Here is a 26,050-nt window from a genome sequence, read left to right on the forward strand (position 1 = left end):
GGTGCAGTTTTCCATTATTTAACTCTCTCTCTCTCTCTCTCTCTCTCTCTCTCTCACTCACTCACACACACACACACACACACACACACTGAGTACCCAGCATTAAAATACCTTGTAGAAGTGGAATTCATTGCCTAACTCCCTCCTGCTCTCCATCTCCCATCTTTTTCCACTTCCCTCAACTTTTTCTTTTTCTACCACAATGAGACAGTGAAATAACTTCAGATTTCAAGAAGACTACAAAAATTACAATTACAAAGATGACAGGTGTTGGCAAATGTGAAGACTATCAAACCATCAGTTTAACCAGTCATGGGTGCAAAGTATGGCTACAAATTATTCACAAAAAAATGGAAACACACAGAAGAACTGACATCAGGGGGGTCAGTTAGGGAAATGTAGAAACATGCAAGGCAACACTGGTGCTACACTTATCTCAAAAGATTGGCTAGATAAAGAAACACCTACACCAATGAAAAAAAAAAAGAGGAAAAAATCACTGCACCGAGAAGGAGCTGTGCAACATAAATGAAAGTTGGTATGCATGTTTTTACATCTGAAAGATGATGTCTATTCAGACACTCCACCAGTAGCATAAGAGTGGCAATGGTAGTGCCACTCTGAGGATACATGTCAGGTTTGCTCTAAATACACGCTATTAGCTACCGTAATGATTGGATATGGTGAATTGATGTTAGACACAAATGCCTTGAAGGTGACAAAGACGCCATTATCAACAACTCACAGAGTTTGAAAGTGGTTGTGCAACAGGGCTAGACAATGCTGGACGTTCCATTTGCGATATTGCAGAAAAACTAGCGGGAATGTAGCCACAGTACATGAATGCTGGTAGCAGTGGTCAAGAGAATGCAGAATTGCAAGAAAACTCTGCTCCAGACGGCCACGTGGTATAACAAGAAGAAAGACAGCAATTTGAGTAACAGTTGGTACCACAGTGACACAACAGCCTGTTACAAATCATTTACTTCAAGGACAGCTTCGAGCTTGACAGCCTGTAGTGTGCATTTAACTGATCCCAAACCATTGCCAGTTGCAACCGAAGTGGTGTCAAGCAAGAGCTTACTAGAGGGCAGAGTGGATGTCGTGTTTTCGGATAAAACCAGTTCTGCTTTGGTGCCAATGATGACTGTGTGTTGGTTAGGAGGAGGCCAGGTGAGTGCCTACAACCAACCTGTCCGTGTGCTGGACATATTGGACCAACATATGGAGTTACGGTTTGAGGTGCGATTTCATATGAAAACTGGAGCAGTCTCACAGTTATCCCACACACTTGAGTGGAAATCTGTATGTGAAGCTGGTAATTCAACCTGTTGTGCTGCCATTCAAGAACAGCATTCCAGCGTGTGTTTTCCAACAGGATAATGCTCACCACACTGCTACTGTAATCCAATGTGCTCTACACAGTGTCGAAATGTTGCCTAGGTCTGCTCGATCACCAGATATGTCTCCAGTCGAGCACAAAGGGACATCCAGTGATGTCGCCTCCAGTGTCATCCACAAACAGCATTAACTGGCCCTGTATTGACTGAACAAGTGCAACAGTCACAGAACTCCATCCCACCAACTGAACATGTGCCTTACTTCACACTTACACCACTGGCCATTAAAATTGCTACACCAAGAAGAAATGCAGATGATAAATGGGTATTCATTGTAGACAAATATATTATACTGGAACTGACATGTGATTACATTTTCACGCAATTTGGGTGCATAGATCCTGAGAAATCAGTACCCAGAACAAAAACCTCTGGCCGTAATAACGGGTTTGATACGCCTGGGCATTGACACAAACACAGCTTGAATGGCGTGTACAGGTACAGCTGCCCATGCAGCTTCAACACGATACCACAGTTCATCACGAGTAGTGACTGGCGTATTGTGACGAACCAGTTGCTCGGCCACCATTGACCAGACGTTTTCAATTGGTGGGAGATCTGGAGAATGTGCTGGCCAGGGCAGCAGTCGAACATTTTCTGTATCCAGAAAGATCCGTACAGGACGTGTAACATGCGACCGTGCATTATCCTGCTGAAATGTAGGGTTTCGCAGGGATCGAATGAAGGGTGCAGCCACGGGTCTTAACACATCTGAAATCTGTCCACTGTTCAAAGTGCCGTCAATGCGAACAAGAGGTCACTGAGCCGTGTAACGAATGGCACCCCATACCATCACGCCGGGTGATACGCCAGTATGGCGATGACGAATACACGTTTCCAATGTGCGGTCACCGCGATGTCGCCAAACACAGTTGCGACCGTCATGATGCTGTAAACAGAACCTGGATTCATCGGAAAAAATGACGTTTTGCCATTCGTGCACCCAGGTTCGTCATTGAGTACACCATCACAGGCACTCCTGTCTGTGATGCAGCGTCAAGGGTAACCGCAGCCACAGTCTCCGAGCTGACAGTCCATGCTGCTGCAAACGTCGTCGAACTGTTCGTGCGGATGGTTGTTGTCTTGCAAACGTCCCCATCTGTTGAGTCAGGGATCGAGACATGGCTGCACGATCCTTTACAGCCATGCGGGTAAGATGCCTGTCATCTTGACTGCTAGTGATACGAGGCCGTTGGTATCCAGCACGGCATTCCGTATTACCCTCCTGAAGCCACCGATTCCATAATCTGCCAACAGTCATTGGATCTCGACCAACGTGAGCAGCAATGTCGCAATACGATAAACTGCATTCGCGATAGGCTACAATCCGACCTTTATCAAAGTCAGAAACATGAAGGTACGCACTTCTCCTCCTTACACGAGGCATCAAAATTACGTTTCACCAGGCAACGCCGGTCAACTGCTGTTTGTATATGAGAAATCAGTTGGAAACTTTTCTCATGTCAGCACGTGTGTCAATGCTCTGAAAAGCTAATCATTTGCATATCACAAAATCTTCTTCCTGTCAGTTAAATTTCGCGTCTGTAGCACATCATCTTTGTGGTGTAGCAATTTTAATGGCCATTAGTGTATATTAACCTGTGAACTTGAAATGTTAATCACTTAAATATGTTACATAGACAAGCATATTCCTGAACTTTCAATACTCTACATTAATTATTTTTTGGTGTTGCGACTTTTTTCAATAGTTTTTATTGGTAGCTTCTGTAGATTTAGAGAAAGATTTAGACAACCATGCAATGTAAGCTTTTTCTGGCTTTACTTCAGTTGCAACTTCTAGGCTGAGAAGCCGTGATCGATATACAGAACTATTCCCTAGCATTTCATCGCCTGCAGTCAGAGACAAAACATCAGAGAATAGTTCTATTTGTCAACCACAACCTCTCAGTTTTAACTGAAACTTCTGACAGTGTTAATTGGAATGCACTCTGAAATTCTAAAGGTAGCAGCCATAAAAAAAATGAAGAGTGGAAGGCTGTGTAGTCTCGTGCAGAAACCGGAGTGCAGTTGTGAGTGAGACATCTTTGTACCCTATCATCCGTCTTATTCAATCTGTGCATTGATCAAGTAATGGAGGAAACCATGGAGAATTCTGGAAAGGAATTAAAGTTCAGGAAGAAGCAATAACATACTGACACATCAACAAATAGTCATTTTGATAATGGAGTGAACTGTGTGAACTGTATAGGGATACAAAAGCCTGAATACAGTAAGCAGGTTCAAGTGGATGTAAGTTGCAGTAGTTATGCAGCCCACGATACTTATTCTCTTTCCGAGTACTCTGGTGTTGTTGTGATGGCAAGTGACAATGGTGACATGGTGATACAGTAATGTATTCATTAACAATTTAAATAATAAAGTAATGCATCAGCACAGCGCATTTTCAAAGTATTATTTCAGGCAATCTTCATAACTAGAGCATAGGAATTCTTTGATAGCAAATGCCTACAAACTGGCAATAGGTTTAACTATATGTAGTTGGCCTTTCTGAAGTATGAAACTTACTGGGAGATTAAAACCGTGAGCCCAACAGAAACTCAAAATCGGGACCTTAGCCTTCTGCGGGCAAGTGCTCTACCAACTGACCTTTCCAAGCATGACTCACAATCTGTCCTCACAGCTTTACTTCTGCCAGTAGAAACTTCTGTGACGTTTGGAAGGTAGGAGACGAGGTATTGGCGGAAGTAAAGCTGTGAGGATGTGCCACGAGTCATGCTTCGGTAGCTCAGTTGGTAGAGCACTTGCCCCCGAAATGCAAAGGTCCCTCAGTTCGATTCTCAGTCCGGCACACTTTTAATCTGGCAGGAAGTCTCATATCATCGCACATGATGCTGCAGGGTGAAAATCTCATTCTGGAAATTTTTGAAGTACAATTGGCAGTTGTAGCCAGGTATTAAGGAAACTGACCCAACATGCAACCTAATAAAGGATCACATTAAAAAAATCAGGTATTTAAGGCTGATTCTACAAATAATACAATCCAACAAATCTGTCTGACTTTTTTAAAATCATGCGGCAATCACTCTTTCTTTGTGATAATGACAGAGAAAATATCTAAATCCGAACTGCTGCTACAGACGTAGAAAGCACATACTGTAGTGGAAGGCAAAAACTGGAATATATCCGACAAATAATCAAGGATGTTGAGTTCAAGTGCTATTGTGAGATAAAGAGACTTCAGAGAGGACATTGTGGCAGGCCACATCAAACCAGTAGTCAGAAGGCTGGAGGAGAGAAAGAAAAAAAGAAAGAAAGAATAAAGGCAGCAAATGTACAAAAAACCTTTACTCAATCCACATAAATAAACTTTCTCCTTCCCGATGAGACATCACAAACACAATAATGAATGAACACGAACACTGTGTAATGGGAGTCCAGGGGCGGTGTGAGAGCATACACTTTCAGGCAGAGCACTTTGTATACGAGCCACAACTCACCTTTGCTTGGGAGCGATTCACTTTTGCCAGTTTGCGCTGCTGCTGCTGCTGTTCTTCTTGTTGTTGCTGCTGCTGCTGCTGCTCTTGTTGCTGCTGTTGCTCTTGCTGCTGCTGCTCGGACGGCACTTCATCTGTGCCCTTGCGCTTGCCAGCTTTGGGGGGCATAACAGTGGGCACCGGGTCCGCCCGCACCGCTTCTGCCGGCGCGGGTGCGGCGGCCTCGGTCGCTGCGGGGCCTTCCGCTGCCGGTGGCGGAGACTTTTCGGCCGCCTCGGCGGCAGTGCACGAGTTGGTGCGCGCCTTCTTGGGTGCCGGAGCGGCAGTGGGCGCCTCGGTGTGTGCCGCAGAGGGCCGTCGCTTTCGGACCGCCGACGGCGTCACTGTGGCTGCCGCCACGGGCTCGCATTTCACCTCTGTCTTGGTTTCGGGGGCAGTAACAGTGCCCGAGGTGATTGTAGCTTCTCCAGCAGCCCCTACAAAATGTATAGCCTTGATTGTAAAGCCATAACAATAGCACAGCTGATACAAAGACACTCTGCAGACATTAGGCGATGGTGTGCACACACCCCCCCCCCCCCCCCCCCCCCCCCCCCCCCCCACATCCTCACTACTCTAGTCAACATTTGAGAAATACTGCAGCACATAAAATATATCTGAATCTTCTTCATTTCACTGCACAACTAGTTTGGGGTTTTAGTCTATTGCCATGTGTTAGCTAAACTACATTGCTATTACCATGGTTATGGCACCTTATTCCAGCTAAACAGTCGATAAAGGCTGAAAGATCAAATCTAGTGAGGCAATGATCAACAAGTCTAATCAGTATATGATGTTTTTGCTAAAACTATTTACTGGTTTTGCACAAATGGACTACCTAAAAATAAAAAAAATAAAAACACCTCTTCATCTAATTTTGTACTGTCGAACACACCCTATTTACTATGGACAGCAACAAAAACAATCAGTGTTTGACAATATATTGGATAGATAAAAAAAAACCATTCACTAATCAGAGACAGAATACAGCCATAAAAGAAGATTATAATTAGACAAGCTTTCAGAGCTAGTATCTCCTTCTTCAGGCAGAAGGGTTGACGAGGAAGGAAGGAGGTTGACCGGAGAGGTCTAGAAAAGGAGTGGATTTTGGAAAAGCTACCAGAACCGTGGCCAGATGGGATGAGATGGAAAGACTTTCTTCTGCCTGAAGAACGAGCCACAAACCACTGACTCCAAAAAATTGTCTAATTACAACCACCTTTTATGTGTATGCTCTGCTGTCGCTTGGTAAGCAGATATCTTATGTATCCAATTATAGTATACGGTTATAATAGAGGGAAACATTCCACGTAGGAAAAATATATCTAAAAACAACAGTTTGTTGCGAAAGCTTGAATTTTGTGTGTATGTTTGTGTTTGTTTGTGTGTCTGTAGACCTGCCAGCACTTTCATTTGGTAAGTCACATCTTTGTTTTTAGATACAATTATAGTACACCTACTATGAATGTAGTTTATAGAAAACAAGCAGAAATTTCTAAATTCTTTGGTTTGCAGTGTGCACACCGATGAAAATTGAAACTGGAAAAGCCATATAGCTAGTAGACCTGCTAAATCATTTACATAAAGAGCATTCACATGTACATCTCGCAGGGACCTGTTTAAACATGTGGGAATGTTAATCTCAACAGCAGCTTCACAACAAATTTACCCACTTTCATAAATATAATTTTGGCACAGAAACAAATGCAATACTCAGTTATAAAGTTCTTTGATAAGCTGCTTATTGAAATAAAATGGCAGAGAAATAGTAGAAGTGATTTCAACTACAGATTAAATTTTTTTCCCGTCACTAATGCCTTCTATATCATGGAGGAACAACAACGAAATATAAATAATTAATGATTTTCAACCTATAAATGTCCAGCATGTATAAAAGTATTTATCATCATAAATACGAAGTACAATCTATGCAGAATGGAACTGAACACAGCCTAAGCAAAAAATGCAACTAGATCCCGGAGTTCTGTTTTTGATTCCTAGCTGGGTTGGGGGCTTTCTTCACTCGAGGGGAGGGGGGGGGGGAGGTGTCCAATGGCACATTTTCCAAAAACTCCACCAGCACTTCTTGCAGGAACATCAAACACCCGTCACCCGTTAAGTAGGGGAGGAAGAACGTACGGTCCAATCACATGACCATCACAGATATCTGCCCAGACATTGATGCCGAAGATGTGTGAAATCTTCATGTGCACATGGCTTTGTGGTTTCCTTGATCCCAAATGTAGCTACTTCGAGTATTCATAGCAACCTTCTCTGTTGAAATGCGCTTTGTCAGTGAACACAATTCGCCTTGGCAACTCGGAAAAATCCACACAATGGTGTAAAAACCAAGTAGAGAAGTTGTCACGTGGCACAAAATCGACCAGGAGCAGAGCGTGTACCTTTGGAGAGTGATATGGGTAGAGTTGCTGCACATGTAGAATACAGCAGACAAATGAATGAGGCACATCAAGTCACGTGCAATGACTCGAGTACTCGTCCGTGGGTTCTCTTCAACCTGATGAAGCACTTACTCTTCCAATATTAGTATGCTCCATCTTTCGAGCACCACGGTTCACTTTATCACTTGTGAATTTCCCACTTTCTCGCGACCATTGTTCTACTCTGACAAACATGGGATGAGATGGAGTCACATAATTCAGGAAGTACTCATATTACAGATGTTACACTTCTCTTCCATTACAGCGAGCTTTACGTAAACTAACAACATACTGGTGTACTCTGTGAACGTGTACTCAGGCATCCTGTTACTGCAGCACTAGTCACCATAACATCAACTAAAGGACATCGTGTGACATCGTGTCATTTATGAAAGTGGTAGTCTACCATAATAGATGTACTGTGTAAGAAAATCTAACAAGCAATTGAGTAGTTCTAGTTTTCCTAATAACATGGAAATGAACCATTTCTGAACATGGGGTCCTTTGTAGAACTTAATCTATTAAGGCCCCTCTACAACCTCTAGAAGTCTTAACGTGAAATGTGAAACACCCGGTAGATTCCTGTAGATTGTAAGAAGCGTAGGTATGGACAAAGATGTACCACTAAAAAGCACGCAGTTGTTATACCGAGCATATTATACTTTCAGTATTCACCTATGCATCGGAAACATAGGTAATGAAGAAAAGACAAGTGAGCAGGTTACAAGCTTGTGAGATGAATTTCAAAGAGGCAGTATAGAACTAATTGAAATGGATAGGGTAAGGAATGAGATACTCAGAGAAATACTCAAAGAGAAGCCCGTGCAACTGGCAATAGAAAGAATGAGATTAAGGTGTTACGGGCATTTTGGAAGAGTGGAACTTGGTACAAACGTGAGCTAGGCTCATGAAATGATAACAGGAGGCAAGAGACCTAGCAAAAGACCAAGAGATGGATGGATCATCGAAGTGAAGGAATGTGCCAGGAAGACAGGAGAAGACTGCGACAGAGTGAAGAGGGGAAAGTGGTGAGAGGGCAGGGAGAGTGGGGACCAGCGAGGGGCCAGAAATTTAAGAAGGTGGTGGTGATTCTTTTAGTCAATGCTCACATAAACGGTTTAATGGATGTACCACATTCGATACACTAGTGATTATCGATACCCAATACAAATCTTATGGAACTGTTGACTCCTATCATGCTTTGATACAGCCATCAGCAAAGATGTGTTTATGGGCTATCAATAATGACTACTCAATACAATGACTTCCTGACATTTTCCAGAAATGATTTGTGGAGGAGAAAATTAATGAAACACCGGCATGGTGTGTGTCGTGCTCTAGAATGAAAGAGGATTTAAGCCAAGCTAGTGTAGTTTTCAGTCTCGTTTTTGTGTCTTCGACAACTTAATGCCTATACTATTCTGTGAATTGTTACCTTTGCTCCTAAACTATTCATAAGGAACAGTCAAATGAAAACCAGATGGATGGAGAAAGGAAACAAACTGTCTATTATTTCAAGAGTAATCACCATGCATGTTAAAACATTTATCCCATTGTGAGACAAGATGGTCAATGTCTTCACGGAAATATGTTTGCGGTTGCCTATGGAACCGCGATTGTACCCTGTTGTGCACCTCTTCATCAGAAGCAAATCAGCGGCCATAAATGTCTTTCTTCAGAGCTCCAAAAATATGGAAATTGCATGGAGAAAGATTGGGACTGTATGGAGGCTGTGTCAGGACTTCCCAGTGAAGCATCTGCAGCAAAGTCTAAACACCGTGACAATATATAGACGGGCATTATCTTGCATCAGAATCCTGAGTGTGTGGACTTGATGTCGAGCTTCAACTTTTGAAATGTGTCCGTGTACCACTGTGGGTAAACTGATGCACCATGTTTCACAAAATCAGTGAGCAGCAGGTTGAGAGAGGATATGTTCTTATTGCAGGATAATGCCCACTCACACACTGCCAAGGTTGTTTAAACTATGCTGCAAACGTTTCACTGGGAAACCCTTACACATCTTCCATGAAGTCCTGACCTCTCCCTGTACAATTTCCACATTTTTGGAGCTCTGAAAGAGGACATTCGTAGCCTTCAGTTTGCTTTGGATGAAGAGGAGCATGCCTCAGTACAATCATGGTTCCTTAGGCAACCACAAACATTTGTCCATGAAGGCACTGATTGTCTTGTATCGCAGTGGGATAAATCTATTAACTGTTATGACAATAACTTTTGAAATAAAAAATAGTTAGTTACTTTTTTCTCACAGGTCTCATTTTCGTTTGACTACTCTTTATACATTTTATCAGGAGTTTCGATTACCATATTTAGATCTTGAAGTTTTATCAATGAAAGCACTGCATTCACTTTAAAATGTGCCTAGGCAACATAGCCCGCTCTCCCATACTGCCACCACCCCCCCCTTTTTTTTTTTTTTTTTACAGATGCTGAAAATTTAACTATTTTACAGCTTTTAAAAACTGTTTGAAATGTGATGCCACATAACTTTCATGAAGGTAACAATAAAATCTGCCACAGTAGGTATTCCTTTAGCACGTACAGACACATATGTATAGATAAAGAGGATTTCGCTCTGCCTATAAAACCTTGACCTCCAGCCCGACGATGCAACTGGAATATTATATCACCACTTGCAGTGTGTGTCTTTAGGCATCTTTTTTTTTTTTTATATACAGATACTTATTTGGCAGATTTCACAAATTCTGTAATGATTCTTTGTCTCTTCTTATCAATTGACAGTGTCTGAAGATGAATACTAACTGTTCAAAATAGGTAGGTTACGATATTGGGAAATGCTCCTGTACTTCGAAATTAATTTGCTGACTGTAAATTTCTTGACATCAGCTGTATTAGCTACAGTTCTACTACCGAACAGGAACACACAAAAATCTGTTTTGGACACGGACCTGAACCCATATTCCCCACCTATGGCTTGTTTGATTCTCCCTGTTGCGGGAATCCAAGTAATGTTGCAAGCGTTAGGTGATTAATTTAGTGGGCTACGATCTAAGGATGTAGAAAGTGTGACATGTGAAAGTTTGTGCCGTCCAGAGAGCATACAAGAATAGAGAAGGCAGTTGCAGCGAACCATTCATGATAAGCAGGCAATTCGGGTTTGAGTCCCGGTCCAGCACAAATTTTCATGTGTCACTGTTGGGCAGTAGATACAGCTAATGTCAAGAAATTCGCAGTCAGTGAACTAATTCTGCAGTATTTCATACAACTGTAGATTATCAATGTGCTTGTTCTTCCAGACATCCATGTAAGTAAAATGCTCCTATGACTGGAGCACAAAGTTTAAAATAACATTATCAGTGAAAGCACCAGACATTAAAATGCGCCAATGGAAAACGTGGGGAGCAGACAGAAGACGACCGCTGTAATATTGCAGAAACTTTATTCACACCCACCACAATTAAAGCTGTAGTGTATACGAGTCTCCACGGCCTGCATATCGAAAGGTGTCGGATGCAGTCCACAGTCAGAGTGGGGCATAAGGTTAGCCGCTAGGGCTTACTGAACTAGACTTAATCCCAGCCTCTGCACTGAGCCAGGTGGAAAGCTACTATCTGTTTAGGTGTCTGCAAGTACCCACAAGTTATTGCCAAGTATGATTAAACTGAAATGAACCTGTCTTTGTGAAGCAATCATTTGTTATTATCAAGATCTGCTAACAGCACGACACTATTTAAGGATACTTTATGAGCAGTATTAATGATACCACTATGAAGTTTCGTTAGGCAAATGACTTGTCTGCAAAATATAGCTGGTGAGTGCTGTAAGCTGTGGTTACTTTGGCCCTTTGCTGGTAACTTGGACTCACTGGCCAGAAAAAGTTTTAATTTATTCTTCTGTTAAAATTACATCATAAGCATGGAGTAAACAAGGCAGCATACATTTTCAGTGTGGGAATAACAATCTAGAAGCCTGATAGTTCCATAAAGTAATATTGTGTTGGCAACACTGAACTCAATGTTGATCATAAATATCGTAACAGCTATTACATCCCAGTAGCTTCCGCCTGGAGGGCTCACATCAGTTAAGCCAAAATTATAGGGAGTGTAATTCTGCATTCCGTCAGTGTTATAATGTAAGAAACTGTCATTTATGTTAATTTCAATTTAGGTACTTTATTTAACACTTCTGTAAAATTATGCATATTTTTGCAAAATATGGGCTTACCTTAGACCGGGTCAAAATAACCCCAAAATGAGGATGAAGTGATGCTAAAATCTGATGGTGATTCTGAAAATTTCTGCCATGTGCAAGATGATACCCAGCACCACAAAATGTTGAAAGATAAACCAGCAGCTGGGCAAAATGCTACAGTTTTATATGACACAGGAGAATATTCCAGAGATGGAGGAGGAGGAGAAGATCAAGAGTTCAATATCTCGCTGATGAGATGCAGCACAAGCTTGTAGTAGGAAAGGAGAGAGAAGGAAAGCGGCTGTGCCCTTTCGAAGGAACCGTCCCAGAATTTACCTTCAGCGATTTAGGGAAATTGTGAAAAACCTATATCTAGGTGGCCAGATACAGGTTTGAACCATCATCCTGCCAAATTCTGGAATTGGGACTGTGATGAGTGATGAGGATGAACTGTGTGGAAAGGACAAAGTCCTACTGCAAATGGTCAGAATAAAAAGGAAAATGATTTTATTCTTGGGAGGATTTGATAAGAATTATCAGTCCACTACTACTAACAAATTAAGGATATTTGCACGAATCAGAGTTCAGTAATTTGTGTAATAAGGCTCACATCCATACGATATATTTTCCACAAATAGTTACCACAGTGTAACACGGAACTTGAAAATTAGTTAGTCAGTTGATGAAATATTGCGCACTTGCTTAAATGACTGGGTGGATCAAAGCAGACCAGTGGGCAGTTAACATTGGGCCAGATTTTTTTTTATGGTACCACAGCAACGGATGTGATTTTTTAAAAAATAACTCACTTAACTGATTGTACAAGTCTTTGACAATATTAGAAAAAAAGTTTTTGGAATTTTATCACTGGCACTGTCCTTTGTTTTCTTGCCACATATAAAAAGGCAGGCAAAAACCGGGCCAAACTAACTTTGGTTTACAGTATTACAAGACTGTAAGGTCTTAAGGTAGAATAGATAAATCTGTGTCACCAAAAAGTACAAGCGATATCTTCTGAGAGCCAGGATTCCCTTTACTCATTTAATGAGAGTACAAGTCTGCACGGTAATGAAGGGGCCAGTCACCCAGGACTCCCGACTGACTGAAGACTGACAGCAGGATTCGGATCTGCTTCTGTCCCACTATTTCTGCCTCGAACCAATGTCCAGGTAAGCCATCCTGTAGATGAACACACTGTGATAAGTGGAAACTTGTGCCAGGCCAGTCTTCGAATCAACATTTCTTGCTTTTTGTGAGCAGTGACTTCAGAAAGCCAAGGAATGCCACTGACAACTGAACAAAGTAAGTAATCTCTTCAGTAGCTAATTGTAGACTCTAGAAATGCTATGGCAATACTTATTGTTTGTTTACAAAGTAACGGCCAAGTGTGGAGACACAGTGTTACAGCACTTCACCCGGATTTCAAAGAACTGGGGGTTAGCCACACAATCAGACTTGCGTTATGCTGAGATGATTCCATTAAAAACAGTTGACTTCTGAATTCCTGGCCTATCCTCACCTGGTCCAGTCCTATTTTATACATGCTGTCCTACACCACTACATGAGTTGGTCGAATAACAAATGAATAAAAATAAAGCATTTTACACTGCTGTTGAAGAAATCTTCCAATTAAAAAAAAAATTAAAATATTTTCTTCTTGAGCTCAGCATTTATGAAACTGGTGAATTTTTTTAAAAAAATGGTTCAAATTGCTCTGAGCACTATGTGACTTAACTTCTGAAGTCATCAGTCCCCTAGAACTTAGAACTACTTAAACCTAACTAACCTAAGGACATCACACACATCCATGTCCGAGGCAGGATTCGAACCTGCAACCATAGCGGTTACAGGCTGTAGCGCCTAGAACCTCTCGGCCACTCCGGCCGGTGATGAATTTTTAAGAGAGGCAAAGAATATGGTATGACTACACTTCATGTGATCAGTTTGTATATGCTTCTATATCTGAGTGGGTCTGTAATTGGCTAAATTTACTATGCAGTATCGATTTATAACAGAAGTTTCTCTGTTATGTATTTGTGTGAAGGTACTATAATTATTTGTGTAATATTTTTCTTGTTTTTATAATTACTTGTGTAACATGTATACTGTGTAATATTGACTTTTGTAATGCTTCAAATGATCCCTGAGGTCTCTACAACAATAAAAATCAATCAATCAATCAGTCATGACCTGAGTTCATACGCCGGAAATACGGAAGCGTCCGATCCCGCCCGTCTGCTTTGACCCATGACGTCACAAATATGGCGGAAACAAAAAACAAACACACACACTTTCCACAAGAAGCCTAATGACACTAACGGGACAAGCGCGGGAAATGGGGTGTTTTGGGCGGGGGGCAAACGAAATATAAACAAATTTAGACGCCTTGCGTAGCTACAACGTGTAAGTGAAGACAGCCATGCATGAATACCCACCCACCTCCCCAGGGGTCGTAACCCCTGCAACCCATAGAAGATAAAGATGCTTCAGTAGCTGATTAGTGTTTTTGTCTTTTAAAAAAAAAAAAATCTCACGGGATAGAACGAACAGATCAGAAAGATAAATATAAAACTAAAACAGAAATTGGAGGAAACAGATAATTAAAATAAGTAATAAGTGTTTTTAAATTTAAAAAAAAAATCTCACGAGATAGAACGAACAGATCAGAAAAGTAAATAAAATAAGATAAAACAGAACTGGAGACAGCCACACTCAAACCAAACTCCGCGCCGTCATGACGTCACACACGACAACACCCTTACGTCACGGGTCAAAGCCGACGCGTGGGATCGGACGCTTCTGTCGACCCCATACGCCTGTCCAGTTTCCAGTTGACAACAGCTGTGTCCACAAACACTGTTGCAGAAGTGTACCATTTTACCTGAAGTGGTCCACGAATCTCCACAGCCAAAAAATATCTACTCTAAACTACATCATCATTTTACACACACACACAACTTTTTTTCTGAGCTACACCTCAGGATGTACAACTTTGAAAATGTAATATACATGACATCCTGAAGTCAAAAGGAAATAACTAAGTCTTCAAAAGTTTCACAAGTTAATAATGAACTCCGTAATTTGCGATGCTGACACGGACTATGAATTCCTGGAGAAAACAAGGGCAAAAATTAGAAGAGGTCCGTAGGTTTTTGGTGACCAACAGTTTGTTAAAATGAACAAGTAGCAAAAGCATACGGTTGGAAAGTTTCGTCGGCCGAAACAGAATAAACATGGGGAGCAAGATATCTAGGGATGGCTGACATTGTGTGAATACAGCAGGTAACATCAATGACGAGAAAAGATATAAGTTTAGATCAAGCCACTGCAACGATAAGAGGCTGTGACGTCAAGGCGGACTCGGGAAATACAGACCTCCGTCTCAGGTAAAAGCAAGGAACGTCGATTCAAAGTGTTAACTGTTTATGAAAAGAGAACTAAATAGTATTAAGACGCTGAATATGCAGAGAAAAGCGTGCAATGTTGCAGTAAATAATAGGCTAGATACATAAGAAAGGCCTGCTGGCGATAGCTGGTCTAGAGACAAAGACAAAAAAAAACTTTGGCAAAGTACAGCCTTATTTCAAATTCCAAACAACGGTATTTCTGTGGACGCATCGAAATCGGATAAAAGTATCATGAAACATTCTTCGGATTCTCTTTATGCGTTGCAAAACAATGATACAACCGCACACAATCACACTACAGGTTCTTCAAGCCAGAGACAATATGGTCGTCCCTTATAAGAGTCTGACGCCCTAGGCCATCCAAAACAAAGTATCACAAATTTCGCCTTCGCGAACTGCGCTTTTACTTACAAAATACATTTACGGTTAACTTGTTCTACGAGTTTCAACGCGTGCCAAGTGTAGAGCTCATACTGTACCATTTGCGAAGATGATTCTCATGATGGGAGAACGCTTCAACGATCTGATACGGGCGAACTCCAGCGGCGCAATGGTTTCCCGTGACGGTGCAGCTGACGTCATCGTGATATCCCCGTGCTAGTTTGCCAAGCCAGGACAAATCCTTGGGCGCGCAGTGTTTTAGCCTATAGAGCGCTCGAACACTAATACGGTGTTGCCACTTTGAGAGTCGAACAGACCTTTCTCGCGAACCTTTCCAGTATGGGGTGCGATTGTAATACTACAAAGAAAGTAGTTCCCCCTCCTTTGTAGCCCTGTTTCATTGTTATTTCGTTCAAGACAATGTTTTTCACGTCGATAGTAGTCGATGCTGTTTTCCAAAAAGGCAATACATTTTATTTTTCTGTGAAAAATGTGAGACGCCGTATCGAATGTTGTTATCAGATCGTATTTATGACACGTAACTACAGTATCCTTAAAATATGTACATTGCAGCACTATTACTCTATAACTCATGTAACTGTCGTTGATTCTGGTAAAATTGTCTATTGCACGGTACGTGACTGCGTACAGCGATGAAACGGAAACTTAATAAAAATCTCTTCGAAAGTGCTTTCGGGATTCTCATCTGAAAGTCGGAAATATGTTGAACTATAACACGACTAGAAAAACAAGGAGAATCTAATCTTCAAACCCACATAGGTTTTATGGACATTTTGAGTAAACCTTCGATCGAGTAGATCGAAATACATCTTCATTAAAGTCTGCCCACCGTGCCTCCCAGGAGTAAACAAAAGCTTTTATCGTGAAAAAATAGTTTAAAATACAGGACAGTAAATGACACTTGAGATAAAAATCAAACAACGGGTGACATTATGTTCTCTTTCAAGGGCTCTTTTTAACATTTTCACTTACGATGTTCTTGAAAACCAGAAATCAGCGATTTATTCAGGAATTAAATTAGATAAACAAGCTAATTTATATGCACTATTATGTTCAGATGATAAAGTAAAAATAAAAGTGAAGACGATTTCCAGTTAGCAGTACATCGGCTAAACCAAATATCCACAAAATACAATCTTAAAATCTCATTAGATGCCACGAAAGTGATGGTATTTCATCATAAAATATCCAATACGGTCGAAAATAGTAATTAACTACGAAGTAAATGAACAGTTGTCGCATTTTAAACATTGTAATTATGATAACGATACACATGAAAAGTTGCACAATTTTCAAGCAATATGAGGAACTATAAACAAACTGGTTAACTACAGGATGCGAAAACATACAGATATAAAACTTCATGAAATTATAGCAATATCACAACTGATGTATGCAAGCGAGAGATTGATAAATAAAAAGGATGATGAACGAACTACAAACAGCAGAGATGAGATCTTTCAGTAAAGTGCCTGGCTGCACAAGAAAATACTCAATTAAAAGGGAAACCGGTCATAATAAGTTCAATGTACATGCTACTAATCAGAATTAGCTAAATACAAATATAGATAGAAACAGCAGGTCGAGTGCATGAAAGACGAATGACTGAAAAAATTATATATAGTGTACCTGGAGGAATATTCAGGGAATTGACAGGGACGATCATTCCAAGCATAAAAGTCTAGTAAACAGCGGCTCTAAAATTCATACCTTATGAGTTATGAGCACTTGTTTTCTTCGCTACTCTGAAACAAATATCTTCTACTGAACATGAGTAAGTGCTCAAAATTCATAAGGTATGAATCTTAGAGAGCACATGTTTACAAGAATTTTTTGTTTGGAGTGATCGTTCCTCTCATTCCTGTCATATCCCTGAATATTGCTCCAGGGACACAATATATAATATGATTAAGTCATTCCTGTCTCATAAATTCCACATGCTGCTTCTATCTGTATTTGTATTTAGCTAATTTTTCTTTAGCATCAAGTACATTGAACTTATTATGAACGGTTTCCCTTTTAACTGAATATCTTTTTGTGTAGCCAGTTACTCTCCTGAAAGATATCATCTCTGCCACTTTTATTTTGTTCTCATCTTCATTTCTATTTATCTAATTTATCTATCTTTCGCCTTCTTCCTTGGAATCATCGTTCTTGTTATATCCATGAATATTGACTGTTCCTCCGTGTGTTTGTGTGTGAGTGAGTGAGTGAGAGAGAGAGAGAGAGAGAGAGAGTGTGAGTGTGAGTGTGTGTGAGAGAGAGAGAGAGAGAGAGAGAGAGAGAGAGAAATGAAATACTGGGAGTGAAAGGCTATTTACAACTTTTATAGAAACCATACTGAAGTTGTAAGGACATGAAAGGGAAGCAGTGGTTGAGGAGGGAGCGAGCGAGATTGGGTCGTAGCGTATCCCTGATGTTATTCAATCCTACACTGAGCAAGCAGTAAAGGAAAAAATAAAAGCTGCGATGCTTGCACATGAATCTGTAATTTTGTCAGAGACGGCAAAGAACTTGAAAGAGTAGTTGACTGGAATGGACAGTGTCCTGTAAAAGAGGTTATAAGACCAATATCATCGAAGTAAAATGAGGTGATGCTGAAGAAATTAGACACCAAAAATAGTAGAGTTCTACTATTTACCCGGCGAAACTGTGAAGACGACCGGAGTATAGAATATAAACTGCACACTAGCAAAAAACACGTTTCTGAAATCGGAAATATAACATCGAATTCACATTTGTGTGTTAAGGAACCTGTTCTGAAGGAATCGGTCTTGTGCGTGCACTCCAGTACGGATGTGAAACGTGGAAATCAGCATTTCAGACAAGAAGAGCACAGAAGCTTTGGAAATGATGGTTATATGTGACGATCACGTAGCTAATGAGGTATAGCTGATTAGAACTGGGGAGAAAGAGCTTTATGGCATAATTTAGCTAAATAGAAGTGTTTAGTTGATAGGACTCATACTGAGGCACCAACGAATAATCAGTTTCGTAATGATGGGGAAATGTGCGGGTAAGAATTGAAGAGGGACACTACGAAATGAATACAGTAAGCAGATGCAGAAGGACGTTGGCTGCTGTAGCTATTCGGAGGTGAAGAGGCTTGCACTGGATAGAGTAGTTTGGAGAGCTGCACAAAAACAATTTTCGCACTGAAGATCACACGAAACAAACAAATTTTATGAGCCAAATTATGTTGCTTGTTTGCTGTTGCGGTCTTCAGTCCGAAAGACTGGTTTGACGTACCTCTCCGTTCTACTCCATCCTGTGGATGCCTTTTCATATCCGATTCACTACTGCAACCTACATCCTTTAAATCTGCTTACTGTACTCATCTCCTGTTCCCCCTCTACGACTTTTACCTCGCACACTTCCCTCCAATACTAAATTGGTGATCACATCAACCGATCGCTTCTTCTAGTCAGGTTGTGCTACAAATTTGTTTTCTCCCCCAATTCTATGCAGTACCGGCTCACTAGTTACGCAATCTAGCCACCTATGTAAGAATTACAAATACAATTCTTAACTACACCTGTTCCCCTTTGGAAACAGCAACTCGGCTAAAGACTCGGAAGCACACATTAATCTTTTTCGTACACTTGGTTACTACTATAAAAAATTCTTTAAAAATAAACAGTGTTCGCACAGTCTATCATTACTGAAACAGATTTCTTACTTTATTTGAGAAAACGTTCTAGAAATGTTGGTCCTTTTATTGAATCCTGAGCACAGTGATGGGCCCTTTCGTTCAGATGGACTGTTGTGTTCTTAGGTTACTTCTCTGAACACTTGAACTGTTCCGTTCGTAGGCTACTTCTTCGAACATTATTACAATACCCCTGGTCACCGCACTTATCTCAGGTACAGAAACAAAGAGGGTGGTTATAGTGTTTCGAATGCTTGAGGTATATAAAGTTAAAAACGACGACATGCTACTGCGAATTCATTGCCACTGATTCCCTTGCGCGGTTAATCGTGCCATCAGTACGTTAGGCACCAGTTAAGAATTTAGACGCATCGCGCAGGATCCCGTAATTATGTAATCTATCTAGATATAACGACACAGTACTGTTGGAACACTGTCTCTGACCTCTTCTTTCTCAACAAACAGGAGATTAGTTCTTTTGGGACGCCACGTAATTTTCCGTTTTAGTGGCATCCTCTCCGCTACACAAGTCACGGAGCGGGTATGATTATAGAATATTTCCATCACAACCTGGAAAATTTTCTCTCCAGATTGTACGAATAACCTCTTAAAGTTCACTTTCAGAGTGTTGAACGGTTTGATCTTTATCAGCACCTCCAGTGTCATGAAACGTTGAAGCAACATGTGGTGGCAATTTAACAATACGATATATGACGAACTAGTGGATAGAAAACTTCCTGCACCATGTACCACAAATTCATTCTTTTCATATCTGGCAGATAAAACGGGTAAGCTATTCTTTAACCGCCGCCCGACACAACATCTATTTCTACGGAACATAGTCTGCACTAAAGAGATGAAATGATCTTCAAACAGTCTTCCACTGCTTCTCTCCCCATCCGGTCTGTGTAGTAAATTAAGTGAGCTCTGTCCAACTGATACGATACCACCTCACAGATACACAAATCGAACTTCCACCATCCTGCGTAGAGTGTTTTTGGAAACCACAGTTCACTCCTCAAATGACCTACAATGTGCTAGAAACCAATCAACTAGAAATGACATGCAGCAGAAGAAACGTGAACAATTTATTTTTCAGTACATCAAATGGGACGCTGCGTCTTAAGTCAATCTTCTGTTAACAGCCGCAGAAAGGTGTTTTTTTTTTTTGTTCAATTATAATGTGAAAGGTCCGGAGAACCTATTAGATTTGGCTCTGAGCACTATGGGACTTAACATCTATGGTCATCAGTCCCCTAGAACTTAGAACTACTTAAACCTAACTAACCTAAGGACATCACACAACACCCAGTCCAACCTATTAGATTTCTTTTGAGGAGAAAACAAAGGAAGAACGTCAGCTGAACAACGACGGCGGGGGAAACTGATGGCTGCTTTGCGAAAGGAAACATTCGGACACTACTTTTAATCGCTTTTAACAATTACGAAATATCTAAACCTGGACGACCAGAGTGGAAAGCGAACTCAAAATTTTCACAATGTCAACAGAATAAGAGCTTTGACAAATTTTATACTCTCTAGCTTCTGGCGAGAGTTCACAAAATAGAAGTAACTTAGTGAGTTTAAAAGTAGAATGCATATGATCATTATTTTGTGTATAAACTGACAGCTGACTACTCACGTGATGAGACACAATGTAATGTTCCTAAACAGGCGAAAACATCCACTACTGTTTGGCTACAACAGTAACGATTGATCGCTAGTCTCAGGAAACAATCAAATATACGAAATTACCCACTGAGAGTGATTTAACCCTTTGAATAACAAAAATATGAAAAATACATAATTTCAAATTTTTTCACATAAAAGCTATACTATCGTATACTATGCTTTCATGGGAAAGGGACTGGTACTTCAAAATAATAATAATAAAATGATGGTTTCAGAAAGACACCGCTGGTACTCAAACAGTTAAATCAGAAGGAGTGAGAAAGAGGGGAAAAGGCCCTGAGAAAGAGGGAAGAGGCTCTGAGATGAGGACAAAGAGGGTGTGAGGATGAAAAGAAAGGGTGAGGACGAGAGGAAAGCGTGTGAAGATGAGGGGAAAATGGGCAAAAATGAGGGAAAGAGTGAACATAGGTTAAGTAAGTGTGAGAAACAAGATGGCGAGGAGGAAGGAAAGGACGGTGAGGATGAAGTTGCTGAGTGTCAAGAAAAATATGGTGAAGAAAAAGCAGGTGGGGATGATGGTGAATTTCGCACATGGCTAAGAAGAATAAAAAGAAGGTAGGGCGATTAGGCAGTGATAAAGAAAACAGAGCAGGATGATAATCATCAAAAGTAGGTGCAGCAATATGATGGAGAGTGTAAGGACGATGGTAAGTATGGGGAGGATACTGCAGAAGTGGGAAAAGAGGAGAAGGGCTAAAATAACTAAAATTTGGTTGAGGGAAAGATGACTGATGGTGATGAAAAAGAGAGGAGAATGAGGACAAGGATGAAGAGAAAGAGACTAAGAATGAGAAAGAAGATAGCAAGGACAAAGAAAATGAAGATGAGGAAGAAGAAAATGAGAGATATAGTAAAGTAAATGAGGATGAACATAACAAAAGGCTAAGAAGACAAGAAAGAAGGCAAGGAGACATGACAATGTCAAAGAAAATGGGGCATATTGTTGTTGTTGATGACGATGATGATGATGATGATGATGATGATGATGATGATGATGGCGATGATGATTATGATGATGATGGCGATAATGATTATGATGATGATGGCGATGATGATGATGATGATGATGGCGATGATGATGATGATTATGATGGCGATGATGATGATGATTATGATGGCGATGATGATGATGATTATGATGGCGATGATGATGATGATTATGATGGCGATGATGATGATGATTATGATGGCGATGATTATGATGGCGATGATTATGATGGCGATGATTATGATGGCGATGATTATGATGGCGATGATTATGATGGCGATGATTATGATGGCGATGATTATGATGGCGATGATTATGATTATGATGGCGATGATTATGATGATGATGGCGATGATTATGATGATGATGATGGCGATGATTATGATGATGATGATGGCGATGATTATGATGATGATGATGGCGATGATTATGATGATGATGATGGCGATGATTATGATGATGATGATGGCGATGATTATGATGATGATGGCGATGATTATGATGATGATGGCGATGGTTATGATGATGGCGATAATGGTGATGATGGAAGAGGGGGAGAAGAACGTAATGATGATGAAGTAGAGGGATGATACTGGAGAAGTTGATCAGGATTTAAAATATGGGCGAAGTATGACAGATGTGCAGTAGATTATGAAGAACAGGGATGGGACTGTGAAGAACACTGGGTGGCCGATGAAGAAAGATAAAGAAGACAGAAAGAAAAGAGGGCAACAGATGAAGTGACCACTCCAGTCACTCGGGCCAGCTCGCTGGGTGAGAGGCGGGCGGAGAGCACAGTACCTGTGTGGGGCAGCGCGGCCGGCGAGCCCTCCTGGCGGGGGCGGCGCACCAGCAGAGTGGCGGCGGCGCCGTCGCGGCCGGGGCTCGGCGGGGGCGGCACCCCCACCCCCGCGCTGCCGCGCGCCGGGCTGGGCGGGCAGGGGGCGGGTTCCAGCGGCAGCGGCATCGGGGGCGGCGGCGCGGGGGCGGGCGCGGGGGCCTGCGGCGGCTGCTGCTGCTGGGCCTGCTGCGGGGGCTGCGGCTGGGCCGCCGGGGGCTGGAGCTGCAGTTGTAGCTGGGGCTTGGCCGGCCCCTTACTGCTGTCACCAGTAAGAGGCCCAGTATGGACGTTTTTTGGACACGACTGCATGGGGCACGGGCAGCTCGGGTACTCTGCACAGCCCAAACCACAGTCCCCCTGGTCACGTCTCCGTACACACCTTCACTGCACTTCCTGCCACCAGCTAGCTGAGCAGTTTCTTCATCCACAGCTATCTACTTCTAAACTTGCGTATCACTTCAGCCTTCAATTCTACGACAATTCTCCCAAGAACAGGTCGTTCTTTGCTTGTGTCACCATTACCTTCCACCAAAAAAGGCATTCGCCCTCTTGATCAAAGAGTTTCCCTTCATTATGACGACTGGAACATTACCATCGCAATCTCCCATATTGCTACTCTCACATCTCTGTGGCCAAAACTGTCAACAAAGCGACAAATGTCAGGTACGGCAACGCCAACTGTGCAAATTTGACGACATGTTCAAACAGTGGTGGTTACTAACATCTCTTGTATCCAGATACTTGTCCAGTCCATGTCAGAGTGTACTCTCGTTATACTGAGGGAGGGGGACATTACTGTTTTCGTCCAATGAGCATATTATATTCGACAGAATGTCATCCAGAGGCTCATCATGAACTACAGTAGCGTGACGGAACATGTAATGTGAGTTATTTATTAATCACTCGCCGAATACCAGCTGCAACCCGAGACTATCGGAGTTCCAGTTGTTGAGAACCAATTAACACCAGATAAAGGTTGTGTCAATAAAAATTACATATCTGAAATAACCGACAGTTTCTGAAAGCCTTCACGTCTCTACACTACTGTGCAAATGAATTCCTGATGTCTGTGACCATAACCTGAAGACCACACAATACTTACTGGCTGCCATGACATCCTCTGTGATCAGCACCACTTTATGTGGTACAGCGGGTCATACGGTCAAGCTACCCACTCTCCCAGCTTATACCAGCGGTCCGTACCTTGGGTATGCTACTTCTCATCTAATTAGGTCTTCAGTTGGCCTCACGAGGCTGAGTGACACAATGCCAGTCCTACCAACAACTACAAATCTTGACAATACAGGGAAATTGAACCCAGTCCTCCGCATGGCTGCGAGGCATGCTGACGGTTCAGCTACCGAGGCTGAGCCATTGCCCAGTGGTCAAGCACACTAAGCGTCAAGACGAAAACGCAAATAGAAAGAGTCAGCAATCGTTAAAAATTGTCCACCTCGGTAGCTGAGTTATCAGTGCATGTAACTGCCGTGCAAAGACCTCGGTTCGATTCTCGGTACTGCGAAGGACTTTCCCTTGATAGGAGGCTGCCTCGTGAAGCCACTTCAGGATGGGACATGACTTTGCGGCTTTGCTGGAAAGTCAACAAAGTTCGGCAGATCACTTTACTGACCCCCATGCCTCTCCATGCCGTATCCAAATGACGACATATGGCAGATGAAGACACAGCGGTCAGTCGACATCACGCGATCCCATTTTTTTTTTTCAAATCGCTGCAAATTACTGTCAAAACTTCCCAATAAACTGGAATTATGCTGTCTGTGCAGGAAAAGAGTACATCCTAATTCAGAGGGGAACATAATTTACATCAGATCCATTATGTTCAAGTAGTATTTTAGTTGTAAGCAGTGTGTGGCCACCAAGTGAAGTTTAGAATCTGGCGCCACAACATACCCCAACTGGCCTCATAAGCAGGCTAGAATCATCAGTGTCCCTAAGCAAGTCAGGCACTGTTCACCAGTCTTGCTTACAAAGTGACGCTTCGAGGCTTTACAGTCCAAAGACACACAAAACACTCATCGTAGGTCATGAGTGACTACTCCGCAACACGACTGGTATGTGGTCTCAATTGCAATACTTACAGCTGCCTCTGAATTCGCAGTTCCCGTGCATACGTTGTATCAGGCAGGGCCACAGCAGTTGGTCTGTATGTCAGGTGATCAGACAGGACTCTCTGTTGTGAGGTTTTTGTCATCAGTCTTTCGGCTCGTTTGCAGCTGCCTTGCACCTCTCACACTCTTAAGCTGATCTTTACATCTCTACTTAACCGCTACATTCAACATTCTCTGTAATCTGCCAGTTGCTGGATGCTGTACCAGGTGCCCTCTAACCCGCCCTGCTTCTAGTATGTATCCTCCAGAACCTTCTTTCCTCGACCGCCCTTCTCAGTACTTCGTCATGTTGCATTTCATGGATCAACTTCATTTTTAACGTTCTTCGGCACAACCACATTTCAAACAGTTCCTGTTTTCTCCTCTCTGGACATCAGAAGGTGCTCGTTTCATTTGCATTCTATGCTCTGGGCCAGACGCACACTTTTGGCGGCGGTTTTATTTGTCTTTTCCAGCCTACCTGTGCTATCTTCCTTTCTTCAGCCTCCCCGTTTAATTTTACTTCCTAAATAGGACAATTCTCTTGCACTTCTCCCCCCACCCCGTCGTTTCCAGTTTTAATGTTAAGCAAGTCATTGTACGAGTACTGTTCATCATCTTGGTCTATGCTCTGTTTAGCACTAAGCCATATTCTGTCCTGCCTGTTCCTTTCAGTAACTTCTCTAAATCCTTTCTACATACGGTATTTTGGTGATATCAAGTGATAACTGAGCTGTGAATGAATAGACAGACTGTCCTCACCACAGATGGATCCGGCTCTAGTTTGGAGAAAAACTCTGGCCGCAGATTCGTTCGGGGGGAAAAGTTGAGGCGGCTAGAATCCCAGAGACGTCACAGAAAGATACCAGTTTGGTGATGCTGGGTCTTGATGGGGAACGCGTCATGTTGCAGTGGTGTAGAGAGCTTTCCGTCTTCTCTAATGGTGGGAAGAATTATGTAAGGTTAAGATACAAGAAAATTCTATACTGCAACCTAAACTACAGCTATTAAGATTTGGAGGTGGTTCATAATTTCTCTTCATGGATTATAATGCCCATTCGCATTGGTCTGCCATTGTGGATTAATTCATTGTAGGTGAAGATATACACACCATGGACTGGCTAGTGAGGTTCACGAATCCGAATAATTTGTGTCATCAGTCTCCTGACTGGTTTGGCGCAGTATGACACGATTTCCTCTTCCATGCCAAGAACGGAATCTTACGGAGCATTTGTAGGATGCAAGGGGAAGTCGGAATTGCAGTCCTTCCACCAGCACCTACATAGATTTCTCCCCTCAAGGACAGTACCGATTTCAAATAAACCTCTGAACCACCTAGCAGAGAGCATGCCCCAACGTCGCCAAGCATGTGTAACATCTAGGTGTAATCATATCCTCCATTAACTGTTTGTTCCTGGTTTTGATTTTTTTAAATATTTTGCTTCATAACTTTCT

At 41.9% G+C, this 26,050-nt stretch overlaps 1 protein-coding gene across 1 annotated transcript in view; it reads right to left on the reverse strand.

Moving 5' to 3' along the window:
- The window catches only part of LOC126210004 (basic proline-rich protein-like), a 152,556-nt gene that overhangs the window by 36,820 nt on the left and 89,686 nt on the right, over positions 1–26,050 (reverse strand). The window contains exons 4-5 of the mRNA XM_049939111.1: positions 22,448–22,819; positions 4,859–5,331 (exon numbers count right to left, since the gene is read on the reverse strand). Of these exons, the coding sequence (XP_049795068.1) occupies positions 4,859–5,331; positions 22,448–22,819 (845 nt within the window). The remainder of the gene's footprint in view (positions 1–4,858; positions 5,332–22,447; positions 22,820–26,050) is intronic.

The sequence above is a fragment of the Schistocerca nitens genome, chromosome 10 (assembly GCF_023898315.1).
Source record: "Schistocerca nitens isolate TAMUIC-IGC-003100 chromosome 10, iqSchNite1.1, whole genome shotgun sequence".
In the NCBI taxonomy this organism is placed as follows: Eukaryota; Metazoa; Arthropoda; class Insecta; order Orthoptera; family Acrididae; genus Schistocerca; species Schistocerca nitens.